Source organism: Arachis stenosperma, chromosome 2 (assembly GCF_014773155.1).
Source record: "Arachis stenosperma cultivar V10309 chromosome 2, arast.V10309.gnm1.PFL2, whole genome shotgun sequence".
Lineage (NCBI taxonomy): Eukaryota > Viridiplantae > Streptophyta > Magnoliopsida > Fabales > Fabaceae > Arachis > Arachis stenosperma.
The window spans coordinates 119,420,053-119,439,624 of record NC_080378.1 but is presented as its reverse complement, the minus strand read 5'-3'; the positions used below and the strand labels follow the sequence as shown (position 1 = coordinate 119,439,624).

The 19,572-nt window shown below is 29.6% G+C and overlaps 2 protein-coding genes across 2 annotated transcripts; both read right to left on the bottom strand.

Annotated features, from left to right (window-relative positions):
• Positions 1-4,130: 4,130 nt before the first annotated feature.
• Positions 4,131-10,462, bottom strand: LOC130963620 (uncharacterized). Its single transcript, XM_057889723.1, has 4 exons — positions 10,379-10,462; positions 10,111-10,158; positions 5,024-5,284; positions 4,131-4,615 (listed from the first exon to the last, which is right to left on the bottom strand). The coding sequence occupies exons 1-4, from the start codon at positions 10,460-10,462 to the stop codon at positions 4,523-4,525; spliced, it is 486 nt and encodes a 161-aa protein (XP_057745706.1). The 3' UTR covers positions 4,131-4,522.
• A 2,429-nt stretch (positions 10,463-12,891) lies between these two features.
• Positions 12,892-13,620, bottom strand: LOC130963618 (NDR1/HIN1-like protein 1). Its single transcript, XM_057889722.1, has one exon. The coding sequence runs from the start codon at positions 13,618-13,620 to the stop codon at positions 12,892-12,894; it is 729 nt and encodes a 242-aa protein (XP_057745705.1).
• Between the last annotated feature and the right edge of the window lie 5,952 nt (positions 13,621-19,572).

Sequence of the window (19,572 nt, the reverse complement as noted above, 5' to 3'; positions counted from 1 at the left end):
TCACACTATTAGTTAAGTAGGAATAAAGGTAGGATTAAATAATAAAAATATAAAATAAGAAATAAAATGACAAATTTTATTAGTTTTGAACTCTCTGCTGTCCTCTTTTCTTGACAATCTCTTGTACTATTTCAAACAAGTAAAAATTCTCATTATTGTCCTCAAACCTCTTGATCACTTTCCAATAGAAAGAATTTTAATTTTTCAGACATTATTTTCTCTTTAGTTTTTGAACTCTACTCACTCTCAAGTGAATAGCTGAGTTTCTTATTTTATTGCTTCTTTGATACGGTCTTAATTTTCTTTTAGTTTTGCTTCGATATTATCTTTTTACTTCTTTTATTTCATTCTCTATCATTAAAGCAATACCATGATTAGTTATATTAAGTTACAATTTTATAAACTATTTTATTTATTTATTTTGTTGTCTACATCAGATGAGATAAGTTTTGCCGTACAAAGTAATACTTTATACAAGAAAGTAAACTCAAAAGACAATAAGTGGAGTTACAAAGTATTTAGTTTAACGGTAAAGTTAAGAGATCCATTAAAAGTAAAAGAAATTGTGAACGATTCTTCCATAAATCCTATTGAGATTAACGCATATCATTTTTCTTTCTAACCAGATAAAGATTTAGTACCGGAATATGAATTTTGTTCTATTCAGGTTATGAATTATTTTGTTTATGAAGATTTTGAATTTTTAAAATTAAAATAAAATAGTAAAAATTTAGATGAAAACAAATTAGGAGTCTATGTATTAGACTATATGACTGCCATCGAAGATTTTCATAATCCAAATATGTATATAGGAGAATTTAGATGAGATAATTTTGCCGTATATAATAATAGAAGCCATTTGTTGGATGTTGTGGAAAAAACATTAGAAGTCGACACTATAAGGGACGAGAAGAAACGATTTGATTTGTATTTTTCTGTTAAAGTCATTCAAAAGTGTGCACCTCCTAAAAGATTGAAATCTTTCCTTAAATACATCAACAGAAGAAAGTCATGGTAAATTTCTTTTTGTATTTTAATATTTTATTTCTATTTTTTTCGTTTAGAAGTCGACACTATAAGGGACGAGAAACGATTGATTTTTTTTTCTGTTAAAGTCATTCAAAAGTGTGCACCTCCTAAAAGATTGAAATCTTTCCTTAAATACATCAACAGAAGAAAGTCATGGTAAATTTCTTTTTGTATTTTAATATTTTATTTCTATTTTTTTCGTTTAATTGCTGTTTTATATATATATTTTTTAATTTTACAAGGATACACTTTAACATCATCCATATATATCAAATTATATGAAAAAATTAGAGTGTTTCATTTCTACATGGAATACTATGGAATATTTATCACAAGATATTTAACTGCTGTAATAACTATTGAATATTTGACAAATACTCCATAGTAGTTGAATATCTTGTGGCAAATACTCCATAACATTCCATGTAGAAAAAAAACACTCTAATTTTTTCATATAATTTGATACATATGGATGATACTAAAATTTTTTTCCTGTAAAATGAAAATATATATATGAAACAAAAAATAAAAATAAAATATTAAAATACAGAAAAAAATTACATGACTTTCTTCTGTCGATGTATCCAAAAAAAGATTACAATCTTTTAGAAGGTCGATTAACACATTTTTGAATGGCTTGAGCAGTAAAATATAGATCAAATCGCTTCTTTATTGCCTTTTGTCTTATAATACCGGCCTCTAACGATTTTCCCACGACCCCCAACAAATAGCTTCTATCATTATATATGACAAAATTATTCTATCTAAGTTCTCCTATATACATATTTGCATTATGAAAATCTTCGATAGTAGCCATATAGTCTAATACATTGACTCATATTTTGTTTTCATCTAAATTTTTACTATCCCATTTTAATTTTAAAAATTCAAAATCTTGGTAAACAAAATAATTCATATCCCGAATGGAACAAAATCCTGTCTTATTACTAAATCTTTATCCGATTGGAGAGAGAAAAATTATATGCGTCAACTTCAATAGCATTTATGGGAGAATCATTCGCAATTTCTTTTACTTTTAATGGACTTCTTGACTTTACGGTTAAATTAAATACTTTATAACTCCACCCGTTGTCTTCTGAATTTACCTCTTTGTATAAAATATTATATTATACAACAAGAATTATCTCATCTGACGTAGACAATAAAATAAATAAATAAATAAATAAAACAGTTCATAATATTATAACTTAATATAACTAATCAAAGTAAATTTACATCCATGGTAATGCTTTTATGATAGAGAATGAAATAAAGAAAGTAACAATTCAATCCATTAGAATTTTAAGGTTACCAAATTAACCCAGGTAAAAAGATAATATCGAAGCAAAATTAAAAAAAAATTAAGACCATATCAAAGAAGCAATAAAATAAAAAACTTAGCTATTCACTTGAAAGTGAGTAGAGTGCAAAAGCTAAAGAGAAAATAATGGCTGAAAAATTAGAATTCGTTCGGTTGGGTTTGAGGACAATAATGAGAATTTTTACTTATTTGAAATAGTACAAGATGTTGTCAAGAAAAGAGGAATACAGAGTGGAAGGTGATCCTTTGGGATTAAGAGTTCAAAAATAATAAAAATTGTCATTTAATTTCTTATTTTCTGTTTGGGATTAAGAGTTCAAAAATAATAAAAATTGTCATTTAATTTCTTATTTTCTGTTTTTATTATTTAATCTTACACTTATTCCTTTCATAGCTTGAGTTTACAAGAACCGTTCACAGGACCGTTCACTGTATATGCACTCAAATATAACAAAAATCCTAACATAATCAATACTTGACTTACTAAGTTTACAATGTAAACAACCAATATTTATCAATCAAAGCCACAAAGATGAACATTTTTAAATGATGTCATGTAAACAAAACAACTGCCTCCAAAATCACATCTTATAATCAAAGAAAAATGCCATAAATACTATGCAGTTACATGAAAATGACACTACAGTGAATGCATAAACTTGCCCTAGTATAACTAGAAATTTGCTTTTATTTGAAAAAAATCAGAATATTTAATTGAGGGACCAAATATCACTGAATATATCTAAGAAAAGAAAAAGAACAAAAATATAATACAACTCAAATTACAGTCAAATTTATGTCCAAACAATAGTAAATATCAGCCAAATAGCAAAATCAATTTTTAAAAATCAGTGAAATAAACTAAAACTGAATCAGAATATAAACAGCCAAACAGCCAAAGTATCAAAATATCCAAATCATTGTCAAAAAATAAACCTAAACACCAATATTATATTCCATTTTCCATCCAAAAAAATAACAAGAAAAAGAAGAAATAACCTACCTGTAGATGGACGGTGAGGGAGGGAGGCAGTTAGAACAGAATGGCACGACGAGACTGTGTGCAGTGAGGCGTGACGGCAGAGTTTAGAAGCGGCGGGTGGCAGTGGCGAGGAGGCACTGCCAAACTAATGGAGGCCAGAGACAGAGCGAGTGAAAGCTGCCGGCGGAAGCAGACTGGCGGGGGATAAAGTGAGCCAAATATGTATCATGACTTGAAACAAAATCATATATTCAAATTTTAAACCGACGGGATGATTTGAGAGTGGTGACTGGTGAGCAAGGTTCTAAAAATCGAACCGGTCATCGAACCGCTTTAACTACTGATTCACTGATTTATTGATCCAACCGATTCAATCGAAAAACTGTTTTATAAGAAAAAATAAATTATAAATAACCACCATAAAACATAAATATAGTCTATATAAACCTTAAAATGTCTTTCAAATTAAAAGCATTATATGAATATCATCAACCAGAGTATTATAATCTTATCAATATACAAACTCAAAAGTTAAATAACAAAAAAAATATGCTAATTTATAAAGAACAAATATGCTAATAATCACATATCCTAGAGAGATACCCACCAACATACATAAGAATTTAATTTACAAAGAATAAATATGCTAATAATCACATTCTATTTGATCTACACAATTTCATTTATGCAAGTGTTTTTAATAAGAAAGCAATAATAATCCATCATATGTAAGTCCAAACAAGCAGCAAATCAAAAGAGTAAATAAATGAAAAAAATATAAAAGCAAGTATATATACCTCAAAAAACCCCTCATGTAAACAATGGGAACCATGTTTATTTAGGATAAGTTGCTTGCAAGAAATTAAAATGTGCAGATACACAGATAGAGTAGGTAGAAAGAGATATAGAGAGTAGACTAAAAAAAGTCTAATTTGGTGATTAAACTGCAGCATTCAACAAAGTAACAAGACCTCTTCTGCAATTAAACTCAACCTAATCACTGAGCCAAACCTTCTCAAAACATAACAATTATCAAAATTTGTCACAATCTAAACTCATATCTAACAAACAGCTCAAAATTTCAGGCCATTAACAATACAGGCAACAAAGATCAAACAAATCATCAAGTGTAATAATAACAATGCATGTTGCAATTGCTCAGATACATTCTTTTAATTTTAACAAAAACTTCATTCAACCCAAGAGAGGGATACTGAATCTTGAATCTTCCTTAGCAAATCCAAATCAGCCATAATACTATATTGTACCTTCTGATTCGGCAACTAATAAAAAATAAGAAATAATCAGCAACAGGACAAATAAATTAGAAAAAATTCATTGAATTCACCATAAACACCACGAATTCACCATAAACTCTTCTGTCTTGCTTAGCAACAGAAATGAACTACAACAATTTCTACTAAATACGATAGATTCCATGACAAATAGATCCTACTACATGAACATGCAGAACCAAATAGATTCACTAAAATAGAAAGGAAACAGTGAGGCTATACGCTATGCAACAAATTCACAAAATTAGACAGTTAAACCTGGATCAACCAATGCCAAATTTTATTGAAAAAAAAGAACCACGAAAAAATAAATGGAAGATGCAATGAGTTTAGAAAGCAACAACAGAACAAAGATAAAGGAGAAGGGGAAAATTGAAAGGAAGTAGAAGAACCAACCTGACTTAGGCTCCATTCTTGGTGCTGTCCAGAGGCAGGCCGGCAGCAATGGCGGAGGCGCGGAGCAGAGGGAGGACGAGGAAGGGAGAGGGAGAGCAAAAGGCGCTGAGAGTTGAGATGATTGGAGGCAAAGGGGCAAGAAGAGTTAGGGGCTGAGAGGGGCTGCTGGGAGGGGCTAGGAGACACTGTTCGGCGGGGCTGGAAGGGGTGGGAGGTGCTGCTGGGAGGGTTAGGGTAATGGGATTTCTTTGAGGGTTTTGGCTGCGTGGGAACGTGGGGGTGGGGTAATGGGGAAGCTAGGTTTTCTCATGGAGGTGGGGAGGTGGGCCGTGGGGTAATGGGCTGCCTAATGGGTTGGGTTAACTGAAGGGTTTTTTAGGATTTTTTATTTACTGATTCGGTTTGGTTCGGTTAAGATTTTTAGTGTTAGTACTAAAAACTGAACCGAACCGCATAAAAAAATAAAACATAAATTTTTCGATTTTTAATTTATTCGGTTCTTAATTTTTCTGGTTCGATTGATCGATTTTATTTGATCCAAATCAATAAAACATAAATTTTACACGTTTTTTCAAATTTTATATAATAATTAATTTTGTTAAAATAATATTATATATACTATTTTGAATAAAAAATTATGTTATATAATAATATATTTTTAATAAAGTTAACTATTAATAAATATTTTTTAATAAATAATCTAATTATTTTTTAATAATATAAAATAATTTAATTATTTTTAAGTAATATAAAATAATTTAATTTTTTATATTATGTAATTAAGAATGGTACTGTATAATAATTAATTTTAATAAATAAAAATATTTTTATTTATATTTATATGTTTCATATTTATTTTAAAGTAAAAAATTATACTTGTCATTTTTAAAATATTCTGTATTAAAATGTATTTATGTATGTATATATTAATATATTCTATATTTATAAAATCTATCAATACTCCTCTTTTATAATATCCTTTGATTTTTATTTAATAAAATCTAATGATTCATAAAAGATAGTACATTTAATGCATACAAAATGGTTGAGCTAATTTTAGATATATCCTTATACTGATAGTATATCAAAATTAAATTTATAAATTATTAATCAAAAGATTAGCAATATGATAATTTGAGAATATTCTAAAACATTTAATAATCTAAAATTTTTTTTATTATATTCTTTAATCTAATAAATTAAGCATTAATTTATCATAAATCTAAATTTTATTTAAAAAATTTATTTAAATAAACAAATAAATTAACTATTTAATTATCTGTTAGTATTTAATATAGTAGGATGATACTTTTCGGTTTTCTATTTTCAACATCCATTATTTCATTTAAAAAGATTCCCTTGTTTTTTTTTTTTTTTTTGCTTTTGAATATCCACTAGTTTGGTTGAATTAAAAGGAACCAATCAACCAAGACTACAACATTAGAAGATAATGATTCTGATGTGATGAAAAAGAAAGGATGAATTTAATTTTTCCAATGACCATTATATTTTCCTTGTATTGAAAGACAGACATTAACGAAAGGAAGCACTAAACCTCAACCAACTAACCATACCTAACGATTTATATTGGACAATGACCTTAAATGTTGTTCCAACATTAGTCTCTCTTCTCATTATTAATTCCCCTTGTCGTGGGTATGTCCGCCAAATTAGTTAACGAATTATGAAAATAGGGATGAAAGAAGTTTTTTAATGAATAATTATTGTGTTATTTATTTATATGAGGATGTAGCTTTGCTAAGCAATTTTATTTCATACTTAAACATGATTGTAAAGGAACCTTATTAGGAAGCTAATGTTTTGTTTTTGAAGGATAAATGATCTAATACATTAATGTCAAAATGTGAAATCATTTGTTTATGACTTGTACCGGGTGGACCGTCTAATGGATTTGGATCTTCTAAATTTTGAATTTCACGTTAAAGAGTAAAGTGTGATCACTCACTATTTATTTCATAAATAGGACCAAAAATAAATATGAGAGAGAAACCATTTAAGAATAGAAGATCACATTTTACCTTCTAAAGTTCAAATTCAAAATTTAAAGGATCCAAATTTCCGTCTAATTGGTTCAGAATTACAGGATATAAACTAAATTATGGCAAATATTAGTTCAACCGTTCACCAATAAAAAATATTTTAGTGCACAAACATCTCGTATTAACGCATAATTAGAAGAAGACTGGATCTAGAGGTATAATATTTATGGTGAATAAAGTATCATTTTTATTCTCAATGTTTGGAGTAAATTTTTTGTGTGTTCGTCCTATTTGTATTTTTAACGTTTGTAAAGACGATTCAAGGTTATCATGTCGTCAATTATATATTATGAGCTTTAGTTGGAGTTTTGGAAATCTTTTTTGAAGTTAGAATATAAATGTTTGGGATAAAATCGTCCTAATAATAACTCATCAAAAGTTGAAACTAATTATTACAACATTTACATAATTCACTTTTTTAGGAACATAATTGAACCCGAATACAAATAGTGGATATAATATTAAAATTTTACATATTCAAGTGAGATCGAATTGAGAATGAATACATTTAAGTGAGAACAATTGAAAATATAATATGATCTGTTGGTATAATTGATTGCAGGATAACATCAAATCACTTTTATAAACATTAAGGATATAAATAGGACGATTTAAAGGTTAAAAACACAAATAAAACTTACCCAAAATATTGGGGATAAAAACATACTTTACTCTATATGCAGTCTAACTTGATAATTATATCAGTGCATAAACAACTCAATATTTGCTAAAATACTTTTTTTTTATTTCAACCGTTCAACAATATACACAAATAAAAGAATACTTATAAAAATTTAATTATTTTAGTAAAATATTCTTTCTACTTATCAAAGTAACATATTTAGAAGTATTCTTTACTATAAAAAAATAACATTCAGAGTATTTTTTGTGACCATTAATGTTCGATTGATTAGTGTGGCTTTTTTTTTTTTTTTTTTTACATTAGCTAAAAAAGAAAACAGCAAAAAAAGAAAGGGAAAAAATACAAGGATAAAAAGATATTCTCTAATCTAGTTCTCTAACATTCAAAATCTCTTTCTAACAAAACTCTCTGTGTCCTCTTAATAACACCAATGATTAATCAAGAAAAAAAATTTATTGAATCAGTCTCACAGATCACACAATTAGCTCTAACCTCTAAGGTCATCATCAATCCACGCCAAATCGTCCAAATTTCTGCGCGCAATACACTCATCCCAGGAACTTTACCGGAGCTACTATGAATCCACTTTTCATCAGTTTGATCACGTGTGACACATCCAAAACCAACTAACTTTTCCTCTTTAAAGATGCTTCCATCACAATTCAACTTTAAAAACCCCGATTCCGGACAGGCCCAAGAGCTGCAAGATAGTTAAATTATGTTAGGTAGCGTTTGTAGCGTTTATTTTGAGGTACTCAAATAGAGACTAAGAGACTGAGACTCAGTATCATGTTTGTTGGTGGTACTAAAATTTCTGTTTTTTTTTTTTTTTCCAAAATTTCAATATTTCAGTATATTCAAAAAATGGGGACACAAATGACTAAAATTTTTAGAGATGAAAATTAAAATTTTAATAATATTTTATATCTAAAATATCTTTATTTCAATTAATTAATTCCAAATTTATTCTTTATACAAATTAAATTAAAATTTTATTTTTATTTCAATTTCTATATCCCACTTTACACCAAATAGAATACTAAAATTTATTTCAATCTCTGTCTCTTAATCTCTTAGTCTCGATCTTTCTCTGTCTCTCCACCATATGTTTGATAGCTTAGCCTCTTAGAGTTTTCGTCATTACACGAGCTTTGTATTCAACTGATTGAGTCGAAGAACTCTCTTGAGTGTTTCAACATTCATTTAGTTATGTATAAATTGTGTGAAAAAATTTTTTGGAAAGAATTTTGCCTCTTTAAAATATATAAATGGTCGAAATACAGCTTAGATACTAATTAAGGACTTAAATAAAAATAATACTGATTTAATTATAACATTGACTCATTTCTTAATCCGTAACACATGCCCAAAGCCAGAAAAAAATTGAAATCTTTTTTTTTTCTTGTAGTTGTTTTTATTTTTGAGTCTTTCCAAATTGGTATCTGGTTAACATTGATTATCATGCATCCCATCCATAGGGATTAAGTCTGAGTTGTCAAAGAATTTTATATATGCCACAGGGGAATTGATTGTCAAAAATAAAAATTCTATACGAACTCTGTTATATATTCATTCACTATTGAAAAAGAAGAAATTGTAACAAATAAAGTCATGTAAAAATTTCACATAGGCTTCATTTTTATTAAAGATTCGATGCATATTACAAAGAATTTAATTTTGTGCATTGACAGTATAAAGCATAAAGCATTTTACACAGTCGAACAATCACACTCGTTCTTTTGAATAATATAAACGGTAGTTATTTTTACTAATTTGATATTGCGTAATTAGATATACGTGTAAAACTACTTTATACTGACAATATATCAAAATTAAATTCTATTATAAAATGAAAAATGAGTAAAAGTACTAAACAATCCTTCTAATTGTTTACTTTAATTATTGTTAGACATGTTATTAGGACTTCAGATGATTCTCTCTTGTGAAATGACTTGAATCTAAAGTAAATACTCAAAACCATACTTCTATTATGTAAATCAGGACTTCAATTATATACCTCTATGCTTCAAGTGAAGCAAATTTTCCATGATAAGGAGCCCTTGGATTGCCATTTCATTTTCATTGGTTTCTATTGTAAGGATTTTGTAGGGAAAAAACATTAAAAATAATAGAATTTTGTTTTCTATTTTAACTTTTACAGAATTATAAAAAATGAAAATATTAAAAATAAAAATATAAAGCAAACACATGCTAAAAATTTCACTCTTATACATTCTCAAAGACAGCAAAAACTATGAAAAAGAAAAATCACCACAACCATGCATTTGTGAAGTCAAATGTGAACTTATAATATGAAATGTGGCAACAAAAACTGAGAGTCAACTAAACTTGCATTTTCGAGATCTTTCAAACCGCATACTCACCGGAGCATCCTTCTCAATCGATGCACCCCACCGCCGGTAACCTGTTACCTGAACCAACTAATTTCTTGTAGATCAAGGCACATAACATATATGACAGTATCATTAACCTTCAATCATAAAAGTCAATCAATAATCAAATAAGACCATTTGGGAAACATTTTCCACTGTGGAGAAGAAACAGTGACTTCTATCACACACGCCATGACGACATGGGAGACCATAATAACTCAGAAAATGCATGGTGTATCGAAAAAAATGGTAAACTTACCCGACCAAAGATGTTGTTACCGTGATTTGGATCCACGATCTCTGAGTCAGTAAGCGACAACCTTACAATTGCAACAAGGCTCATCTACTAAGAAAATAAATTAACAAGAAGATATCTCAAATTGAATGAAGTTTACTACAAACATTGAAGATTATTCAACAACCACCTAAGTTACAAAGACGTAAAATAGCCTCGCATCACAACAGCATGCGTCAAATAGTTCGACATGAAGATTATTCTGACAAGCTGACAAAATAGCATCAAATTGTTTGATAATCCTATCAGTTAACTCATGCAGATATGAACAAATTGATTTCAAGGAACAAGAGGAAATACTCGAATCTCCCAGAGATTATTGTTGTAAGCAGAGATCCAAGCAAAGTAGCAGTTTTATGCACTGAACATCAGAATTTTTTATATTGCTTAGCATTAAACTTAAAGGGAATGAACCGACCGTGTACCACAAACTTTATGATAAATAGAGAAGGTACGAATTGTTTAAGACATTAACTGTATGGAAAGTACAAAATATAAGGCTGCATTTACCAAGTGTTTTTTTAAGACACAAAATACAGAGATACGGTGGCTATAAAATCGAGTTACAAAACAGCAGAATAGACAGCACGCCGTAAAATGAGTACTTCCAGATTAGCCAGCATTCTGGAATCCCCCAAACTACTACATCTACATCAAATTTCAAATAAATTGATGAGTTATGGTCAAGCATTGACCTGAGAAAGAATACAACTGCTGCTCTTGAGTAGTCAAGAATTTAAAGTGAGACAGAACTGTCATTAGATTTGCACAAAATTTCTTCATCTGAATTCTGCAAAGAACAAGGTAAGACAGAAAATGCAATCAAAACTCACTAATAACCAAAGAAAACAAGATTTTGAAGACACATTGTAAAAGTAATTTCCTCAATTGATTACTTACCACTCTGCAGTGCGTTCTCCAATGCCGACTTCTTTTACAAGTCTCTGTCAAACTCCGTGGCCATGGACTATGACGCACTCATAATCAATCGCATATCTGTCAAAAATACACATACTATACAACACTACAGCTACCATAGTTTAGGCACAGTGCAAAAAGTATAAGATAGTTAGATGAATTTTCTGTAGTCTTTTCCATAGCAAAGTTATTGATACAAGGGGGAAGTATTATGAATGATCATGAGTTACTGCATTAGGAAAGATCATGAATCATGAACCATTATTAAAATATGAAAATATAAATTTTCCGTACACAATCCATACGGCTTTTAAAACTTGGCCGTATCGATAACATCACATTGCATACGTACTTGAACCAGCCTCCGAGATCTCCGAAGCATTTTAATATGTGTGCTAAAAAGTAGCCAACTTGTCGCGATGTTTGATACACATTAATTTTCATTCTTGCCAAAGTTTGTCGCGACTTGTGAAGGATCCAACCTAAATATTAAATGTAAATTGACTGGATTTCAAGTCAACCCAGCACATTGAATCTTATTTAGATTCCGCAGACAATAATTGATCCGAATGCCGGAGTTTACGCACTAGGGTTTTGGCCAAGACCAGCAAAACACATGCAGATACATTTCAAGTCAATTCACTTCTTACATTCTCATTGATATTAAAATCTGCTGAGAACAACACAAGAGAGAGTGCAACACAGCAAGATTATGCAACTTAACAAATTCAGTTGTTAAGAACAACACATTACAATACAAAAATTTCGAAATAAAGCACATAAACAAAATGCATAGTATGCATACAGCATTACCATAATTGCCAAAGTAGCTGCAAAAATGTACTGCAATGATGCAGAAAACATCACCCTACACTCCCACATCAACCTAAATTCTCCAACAGAGCACCCCAAAATCACATTAGTTCTTAATGCAGATCCATCGCAGGGTAACAGCTCATAGCAGCAATACAACAAACAAAACACAAACACATTCCAAAAAGCTAAAACTAGAGTTTTGATGTACCACCCATCAGAGACCACCATCATATATCAACATATCAGCTTGTATTATATGATTCAAGTACCATAAAAAATTTTAATTCTATTGCTAAAGCATTGGCATAGTAAGCAACTGCTAGATCAAACACTTAGCTATCTTTTCTTCCTGAATGAACCACCAACATCAAGACCCTGTTATAAGGAATTTGACCATCTCAGCTCAACCCAATGATGCGGCATGCACCTTCCAATTAGTAATCTTTTAGCACCTGCCACCTTAATCAACCCCACAGTGAAATATGAATATCTAATTGCAATGGCATGATTTTAGCATTAGAAAATTAGCACACACACTGACACACGCACCCCAATTAAAAAATAACAAAAAGTACAGCACAATTGTCTCAATATATCATGAACTTTTTTTTTTTGTATTATATCATTTCTTATTATTGTTATTCAGTTATTCATATCATGAACAAGGGTGAATAACATATATTACTACACTGGAAGATCACTCCTTTTCCATTATATCATTTTTTCAATATAACAAACTATCATCAAACAGAGCACCAATCCGAAGGATCATGCATGACAGCAGTTACATTTCCAGTTCCATTGTTATTGTTATTATTATTATTACGAGCACCAAACACAACCTTCAAAGGGTAACACGCAGCTTTCAACTCACGATGCCCAGCACGGAAAACCCCATAATTAAACTTCACCGAAGTAATCAACTTTATACCAAATTCCAGTGACCCGTTATTACTAACATTGTTATTTATAACAAAGGTTCCATCTTGACCCAGATCGAACTGCGCGGTGACACGTGTCCACTCGCGCCTCGACTGAGAGAACGGTGGAAGGCTCGTCATGGCCACGTCACCGTCAGAACTGTTACGGAGGAACGCGTCGATGACAGAGTAAGAGACAGACACCTTGGTGTTAGGGTTCACGAAGAGGAACGTAAGCGAGAACTGAGTCGGAGACGAGTTTGACTCCATGAGTACAGCTGAGTCGACTCGGAGAGTTGGGAGTTTGGGGTGGAGAATGAGGAAGAGAATGAGGGCGACGAGTGAGCAGACGAGGATGGATATGGCGGCGGCGGTGAAGAGGCGGCAGAGGAAGACGGTTATTGCGGCGGAGGAAGGGGAGTCGGGGACGGTGTTGGCGGCAGTGATTGGAGGGTTGCTATAGAAGAGAACCGGGTAACCGGCTGAAGAGGTGACTCGGTGGAGAGAATGGGAGGATGGTGAACCGGTTTTGTAGGGTAAGGCCATGGGCATTGCCGGTGAAAGAAAAACAAAGAAGAGAGAAAAGTTGGAAGTGAGAAGAGTGAAGAAAGAAGAAGCAGAAATAGAGAAGTGTTGGCGACTTTTATGGAGGGAAATGAGGAATGTGTGCTGTCGTTATCAAAGATTTTTATTCAAAGTGTTGTATGAAATTTATGAACTTCAACTGCGTAGTACGTTGTACTTGTGTATGCATCCATTTAGATTGAGATTGAGATTGATACAAGTATGATTATGATTGGGGGTGTGTTTGTGTTTCAAAATGTTAACAGATTAAATTTTATTTGGTGATGCTACATCGTCAAATAAATCCACATCAAGTAAATTAATTCAATCACTTATTACCACAATAAAAATTAGTTAAAAAAATACATAAAAAATATTTAATTAATTATGTATAAAAATAATTTGCTTATTAGGTATTTTTCTTTCGAGTTATACTATACATATAAGTCTTTTTATCTTACAAATTTTACAAGTTGGATCCAACCCATTTGATTTGTAACATTATATTTTTTTTTCTTCTTTGTTTGATTTTTTCCTTCCAAAAAGAATTATGAGAATATGAAATAAGAAGATGAAAAAAAAGAAACAGCATAAAATAAGGAGGATGAAGATGAAGAGTTCTGAATTATGCAGAACTTATCAGAATAAAAATACATTCAAATATCTTCGTTTTACACCCAAATATCTTTGTTTTACACTCAAATTTGGTGCAAATACAGAAATGAGTTATGCTACGTGTACACTAAAATCAGCCACCAAAATATACTGGAATATAAATATACATTGAAAATAAATCAAAGTACACATGTATTTATACACAAATACATTAGTGGCTGATTTTAGTAGCTGATTTTAGTGTACAAATAGTATTTTTGTATAGAAAAATATTTCCCTAATACTGCATTTTTTCCTTCTTCTTCTTTCCTTATTTCTTTCTTTCTTTTAGTTAAATGAATGTGCGTTCATCTTCTTCCAAGTAATTTTGCAGCATTATGTATTTCTTCTTCTTTATTGATTTTTTTTGTTTTTATTTTTGTTAAAAGAATAAAACAAGAAGAAACTTGAGAAGGTAAAACAAAAAGAGAAAGATGAATAAGAAAAGAAGAAGAAGAAGAAGATGCTAATGATGATGATGGAAAAACAAAGAAGCAGTAGAAGATGAGTAGGAGGAAGATGAAGAGTTATGAATTATGCAGAATAAAAATACACCCAAATATCTTTGTGTTACACCCAAATATCTTCGTTTTACACCTAAATTTGCTGCAAATACAGAAATGAGTTATGCTACGTTTACACTAAAATCAGCCACCAAAGTCATCCATCGGTATAAAATTTTAAAATACATACTAGAATACAAATATACATTGAAAATAAATTAAAGCACACATGTATTTATACAAAAATACATTACTGCTGATTTTAGTGGTTGATTTTAGTGTACAGATAGCATTTTTATACAAACAAATATTTCCTCTAATGCTGTATTTTTTCTTCTTCTTCTTTTCCTTATTTCTTTTTTTCTTTTAGTTAAATAAATGTAAATTCATCATCTTTCGAGTATTTTGCAGCATTATGTGTTTCTTCTTCTTCTTTGTTTGATTTTTTTGTTTTTATTCTTGTTAAGAGAGTAAAACAAGAAGAAATTTGAGAAGGTAAAAGAAAAAGAAAAAGATGAATAAGAAAAAAAGAAGAAGAAGATGGTGATGATAATGAAAAAAAGAAGCAGCATCAAAAGATGAGAAGGATGAAGAGGAAGAGTTCTGAATTATGTAAAACTTATCAGAATAAAAATACACCCAAATATCTTCATTTTACACCCAAATTTGCTGCAAATACAGAAATGAGTTATGCTACTGTACAGTAAAATCAGCCACCAGTATAAAATACATACTTGAATACAAATATACATTGAAAATAAATTAAAGCTACATGTATTTATACACAAATATATTAGTGGCTGATTTTTGTAACTGATTTTAGTGTACAAATAGCATTTTTATACAGAAAAATATTTTCTCTAATGTTGTATTTTTTTCTTCTTCTTCTTTTCCTTATTTCTTTCTTTCTTTTAGTTAAATGAATGTAAGTTTATCCTCTTATAAGTAATTTTACAGCATTATGTGTTTCTTCTTCTTCTTTGTTTGATTTTTTTGTTTTTATTCTTGTTAAGAGAGTAAAACAAGAATAAATTTGAGAAAGTAAAATAAAAAGGAAAAGATGAATAAAAGAAGAAGAAGATAGTGATGATGATGAAAAAAAAAGAAACAAAAGATGAATAAGAGGAGACGAGTTTTAAGTTATGCAGAATTTATCAGAATAAAAATACACCCAAAATTCTTACAAATACACCCAAATATCTTCGTCTTACACCCAAATTTGCTGTAAATACAGAAAAATGTTTCCTCTAATACTACATTTTTTTCTTCTGAATTGAACCACATCTCAATCACTTGATTGGATTCAAAACAATAAAAAAAATTTCGATTTCCCTACTTCAAATTCAGCTGAGGGATTTGTCTTCTCGGTCGGAGATATTTTCAATTTCCATTTTCCCTATATGCTAGATGTAATCAATTGATTATTAATTTCGTTTCCCTTTTTATTTGTGCTCCGAACTCTTGTAGAAAAATCTGCAGCTTTCGCATAATCTTTGTAGAATTTTGCAACATCTTCAAAGGTGTTAAAGGCCATCCCAACCTTGGATACAAAATGCTCATCAACACCACAGATTTACTGTAAAATACACCCAAAATATACCATATTAAAACAAGTATAAACTATAGAATGCAAATACAACTATAAAATCATCATAAAAAATAACAAAAATCAGATTCATAAATCATTAATAAACAGAAACTAAAACAATAAGACAATTCACCCTCAGTGAGATGAAAAGTTATAAAATGTAAATACACCCAAACTTTTCTGAAATACACCTAAATATTATTGATTTACACCCCTGATATAAAATGCAGAAAATTTATTAGAACTAGTACATTAGATTCAATTCAAACAAAAAACAATGAACAACAAATTTCACAGGCAATGTTCACGCATTATTCAGCTACACAATCATAAACTACTAACTGAATTCAAATTCAGATTCAATTATTAACTGGAATTAAACCACACCTCAGGAACTTCATTAAATTCAAATTTAAAATCCATTTCGCTCTGATTCAGCTAATAATCTGAAGTTGAATCATCCATTATCTTCAAAACGATTTTAGAACTTGATTTCAGAAACAATGAAAAACGAGAAAAACGAAGAAAGAGAATAGAGAGAGAAACTTACATAAATAGCGAAGTAGAAGGGAGAGAGAAACGCACAAAAGAGATTGAAGAGAGAAGGCAAGAAAATGCAGAAGGAATTCAAAAAAGGAAACAAAATTCTTTCGAAAAAGGAAGTTATATATTCGCGCGTTGAATGATTGGAAAATTTGTTAAGGAGGCGTGTGAAATATAAGTGCCATAAGAAATGCATTTTAGAGATTAGAAATTTTCAAGACTTGTATGTCTTATATAGTGAAAATGCTTGTATATAGAGATTAATTCTTTTTCTTATTTTAATAATTTTTATTTGTATAATTAATTAATATTTAGAATTTAGATACTTTAATTAAAATATAAGAGTTAACTATTAATTCGTTATCCAAAATATTAGATACTAATAAATAAAATTTTAAAAGACGTTATCTGACAAAAAAAAGTTTTGATTAATTTTATAATTTAACAAAGCGTATATATTATTTTGTTGAAGGTTATTTTTTATTAGCATAATGCTTAAGTGACCACCCAAATTGGATGACCGGATTAATTTTAAAGATAAATTACTAATCTTATCATTAGAATTGGATATTGATTAAGTTAATTCAAAATGTCTTTTACTTTTAGAATTAGTTAGATTATCAAATTTTGGTGACCACATAAGGATTATAATTATTAAAAATAGACTCTGACAAAATAATAAACATACTTATCAAAAGTTAAAAATGATTTAAAACTTTTTGTTGATAATATTTTTTAAAATTTTTTTATCAGCATTTAAATTTTTTTTATATTAAATTAATAGTTAACTCTAAAATAAAATTTTAATATTTGAATTTAAATAAATAAATTCGTTACTATTAAAAAATATAATAATCTTTTTCTTATAATCATAAATGTCAAAACATTACTTTTTTTCATTCATATTATTTGTCATTTTGAATCAATATAATTTATTATTTTTTATTAGTATTTTTAATTATTAGTCTAATTTTTTAGTTTAATAATTCAATAATATATTTTTAGTTTATATTTTTTAAAATTATTAATTAAATAATAGCTAAAAAAATAAATTTTATTAGTCATTTAACATTTTTTTTGAATAAAGGAAAAAGTTATTCTCTTTTCATCTTTTTAATTAATGATTAATTTATAAAATATAATATTTTTATAGATAGTTATTCCATTAGTAAATTTGTTCAATATTAATTTTCTTTAGTCGTATTTCTCGTTTAAATATTCTGATCAATATTGATAATAATTTCTTACCATTATTGATAAAGAAGAATGATAAATGCTAGTATCAATGTATTAGTTGTTGACTTTTGTACGTTTGATATACTCTAATAATAAAGTTAACCCAAAATGGTTTCTGAAATTGGCATCGTGCATTAAAATTATTTATGAGATTTTAATTGTACTAATTATGTTCTGAGATTGAGAAAAATGCACCATATTAGTTCCTGACCCATTTTTCATTAACGACGTGATGACATGGCTTGATGACGTGGACGGTAAGAGACACGTGTCACTTTATGATTTAGCCACATATAATGATACGATGATGTGGTGACCAGTGACACGTGGCATGCTTATGCGGATAGTTGTGTCACGTGTCACAATGTTATTTGGCCACGTGTCCGTTTGTGCCACGTGTCGCAACAGTATTTATCCACGTGTCATCCATTATGTCATCGTCAAGGTTCTGAAAACCGAACCAATCATCAAACCGTTTTAACTACTGGTTCACTGGTTTATAGGTTCAACCGATTCGACCGTGGTTGAACCGAAAAAACCGTTTTATAATACAATAATAAACAAAATATAAATAAACACATTAAAACATAATTATATTCTAATATAAACTTAAAAATATCATCCAACATTCAACTGATCAAGTTTGTCATTTAATCTTATTAGTTATTTGGGATTTTCATGAGATCAGCTTGACTTATTCCGTTGGATAACTTTTAGTAAGGTATAAATCCAAGTCAATATATGGAAATGCAAACCAAAAACTGAATGTTTGGAAAACATTTCATTGATCAAATCTGAAATGCGGTGAGATCAAATAACAACCAGCAAGCATCACAAAGCAAAACAATCGCATTCATCTTGGAACGACACAACACAACCCTACCCTAATCAATTAATCAATCAATGCTTTAAAAATTAATCATGCTTCAAGCAATCAACAAGAAGATTTAGAACCAACAATTAATCAATGTTTCAACAATTATTATTACAAAAAACAAGATTCATACCTAGGGTTGAAGAATCACAAGAACTTGAGGTTAAATCTAAACAACTTGAAAATGTGCAAAGGCAAAAGGATGAAAAGGATCACGCATTATCAAAGCAAATTCAGGTTTATAGGATTGAAATTAAGAAGCTGATGATAGAAAAGCACGCATTTTCTAAAGCAAAGCCAATAGAGCAAATGATCGAGGTGGTATTGCAAGGGAACCAAGATGTGGATAAGATACTTGGTACCCTGATGACAGAAGTGGAAATCTTGAAGAACCATCACAATGAATTGACAAATATCCTGCAGAAAGAACATGCTGAGAAAGAAAATATGTGCAAAACAATATCTCAACTAGAAGGAGAGCTTAAGAAGAAAGAAGCAGAATTAAGCATTATGGAAAAGAAGCAGACGAATAACAAAAGACA

Bases quoted from the DNA above. Each gene is read 5' to 3' on its own strand.
- LOC130963620 (XM_057889723.1), bottom strand. From the start codon at position 10,462: ATGAGCCTTGTTGCAATTGTAAGGTTGTCGCTTACTGACTCAGAGATC. The intron at 5,285-10,110 runs GTGAGTATGCGG...GTTCCCACGCAG, and splicing joins CGATTGAGAAGGATGCTCCG to CCAAAACCCTCAAAGAAATC. The intron at 4,616-5,023 runs GTTGGTTCTTCT...ATTTTTTATTAG, and splicing joins AAGAATGGAGCCTAAGTCAG to TTGCCGAATCAGAAGGTACA.
- LOC130963618 (XM_057889722.1), bottom strand. From the start codon at position 13,620: ATGCCCATGGCCTTACCCTACAAAACCGGTTCACCATCCTCCCATTCT.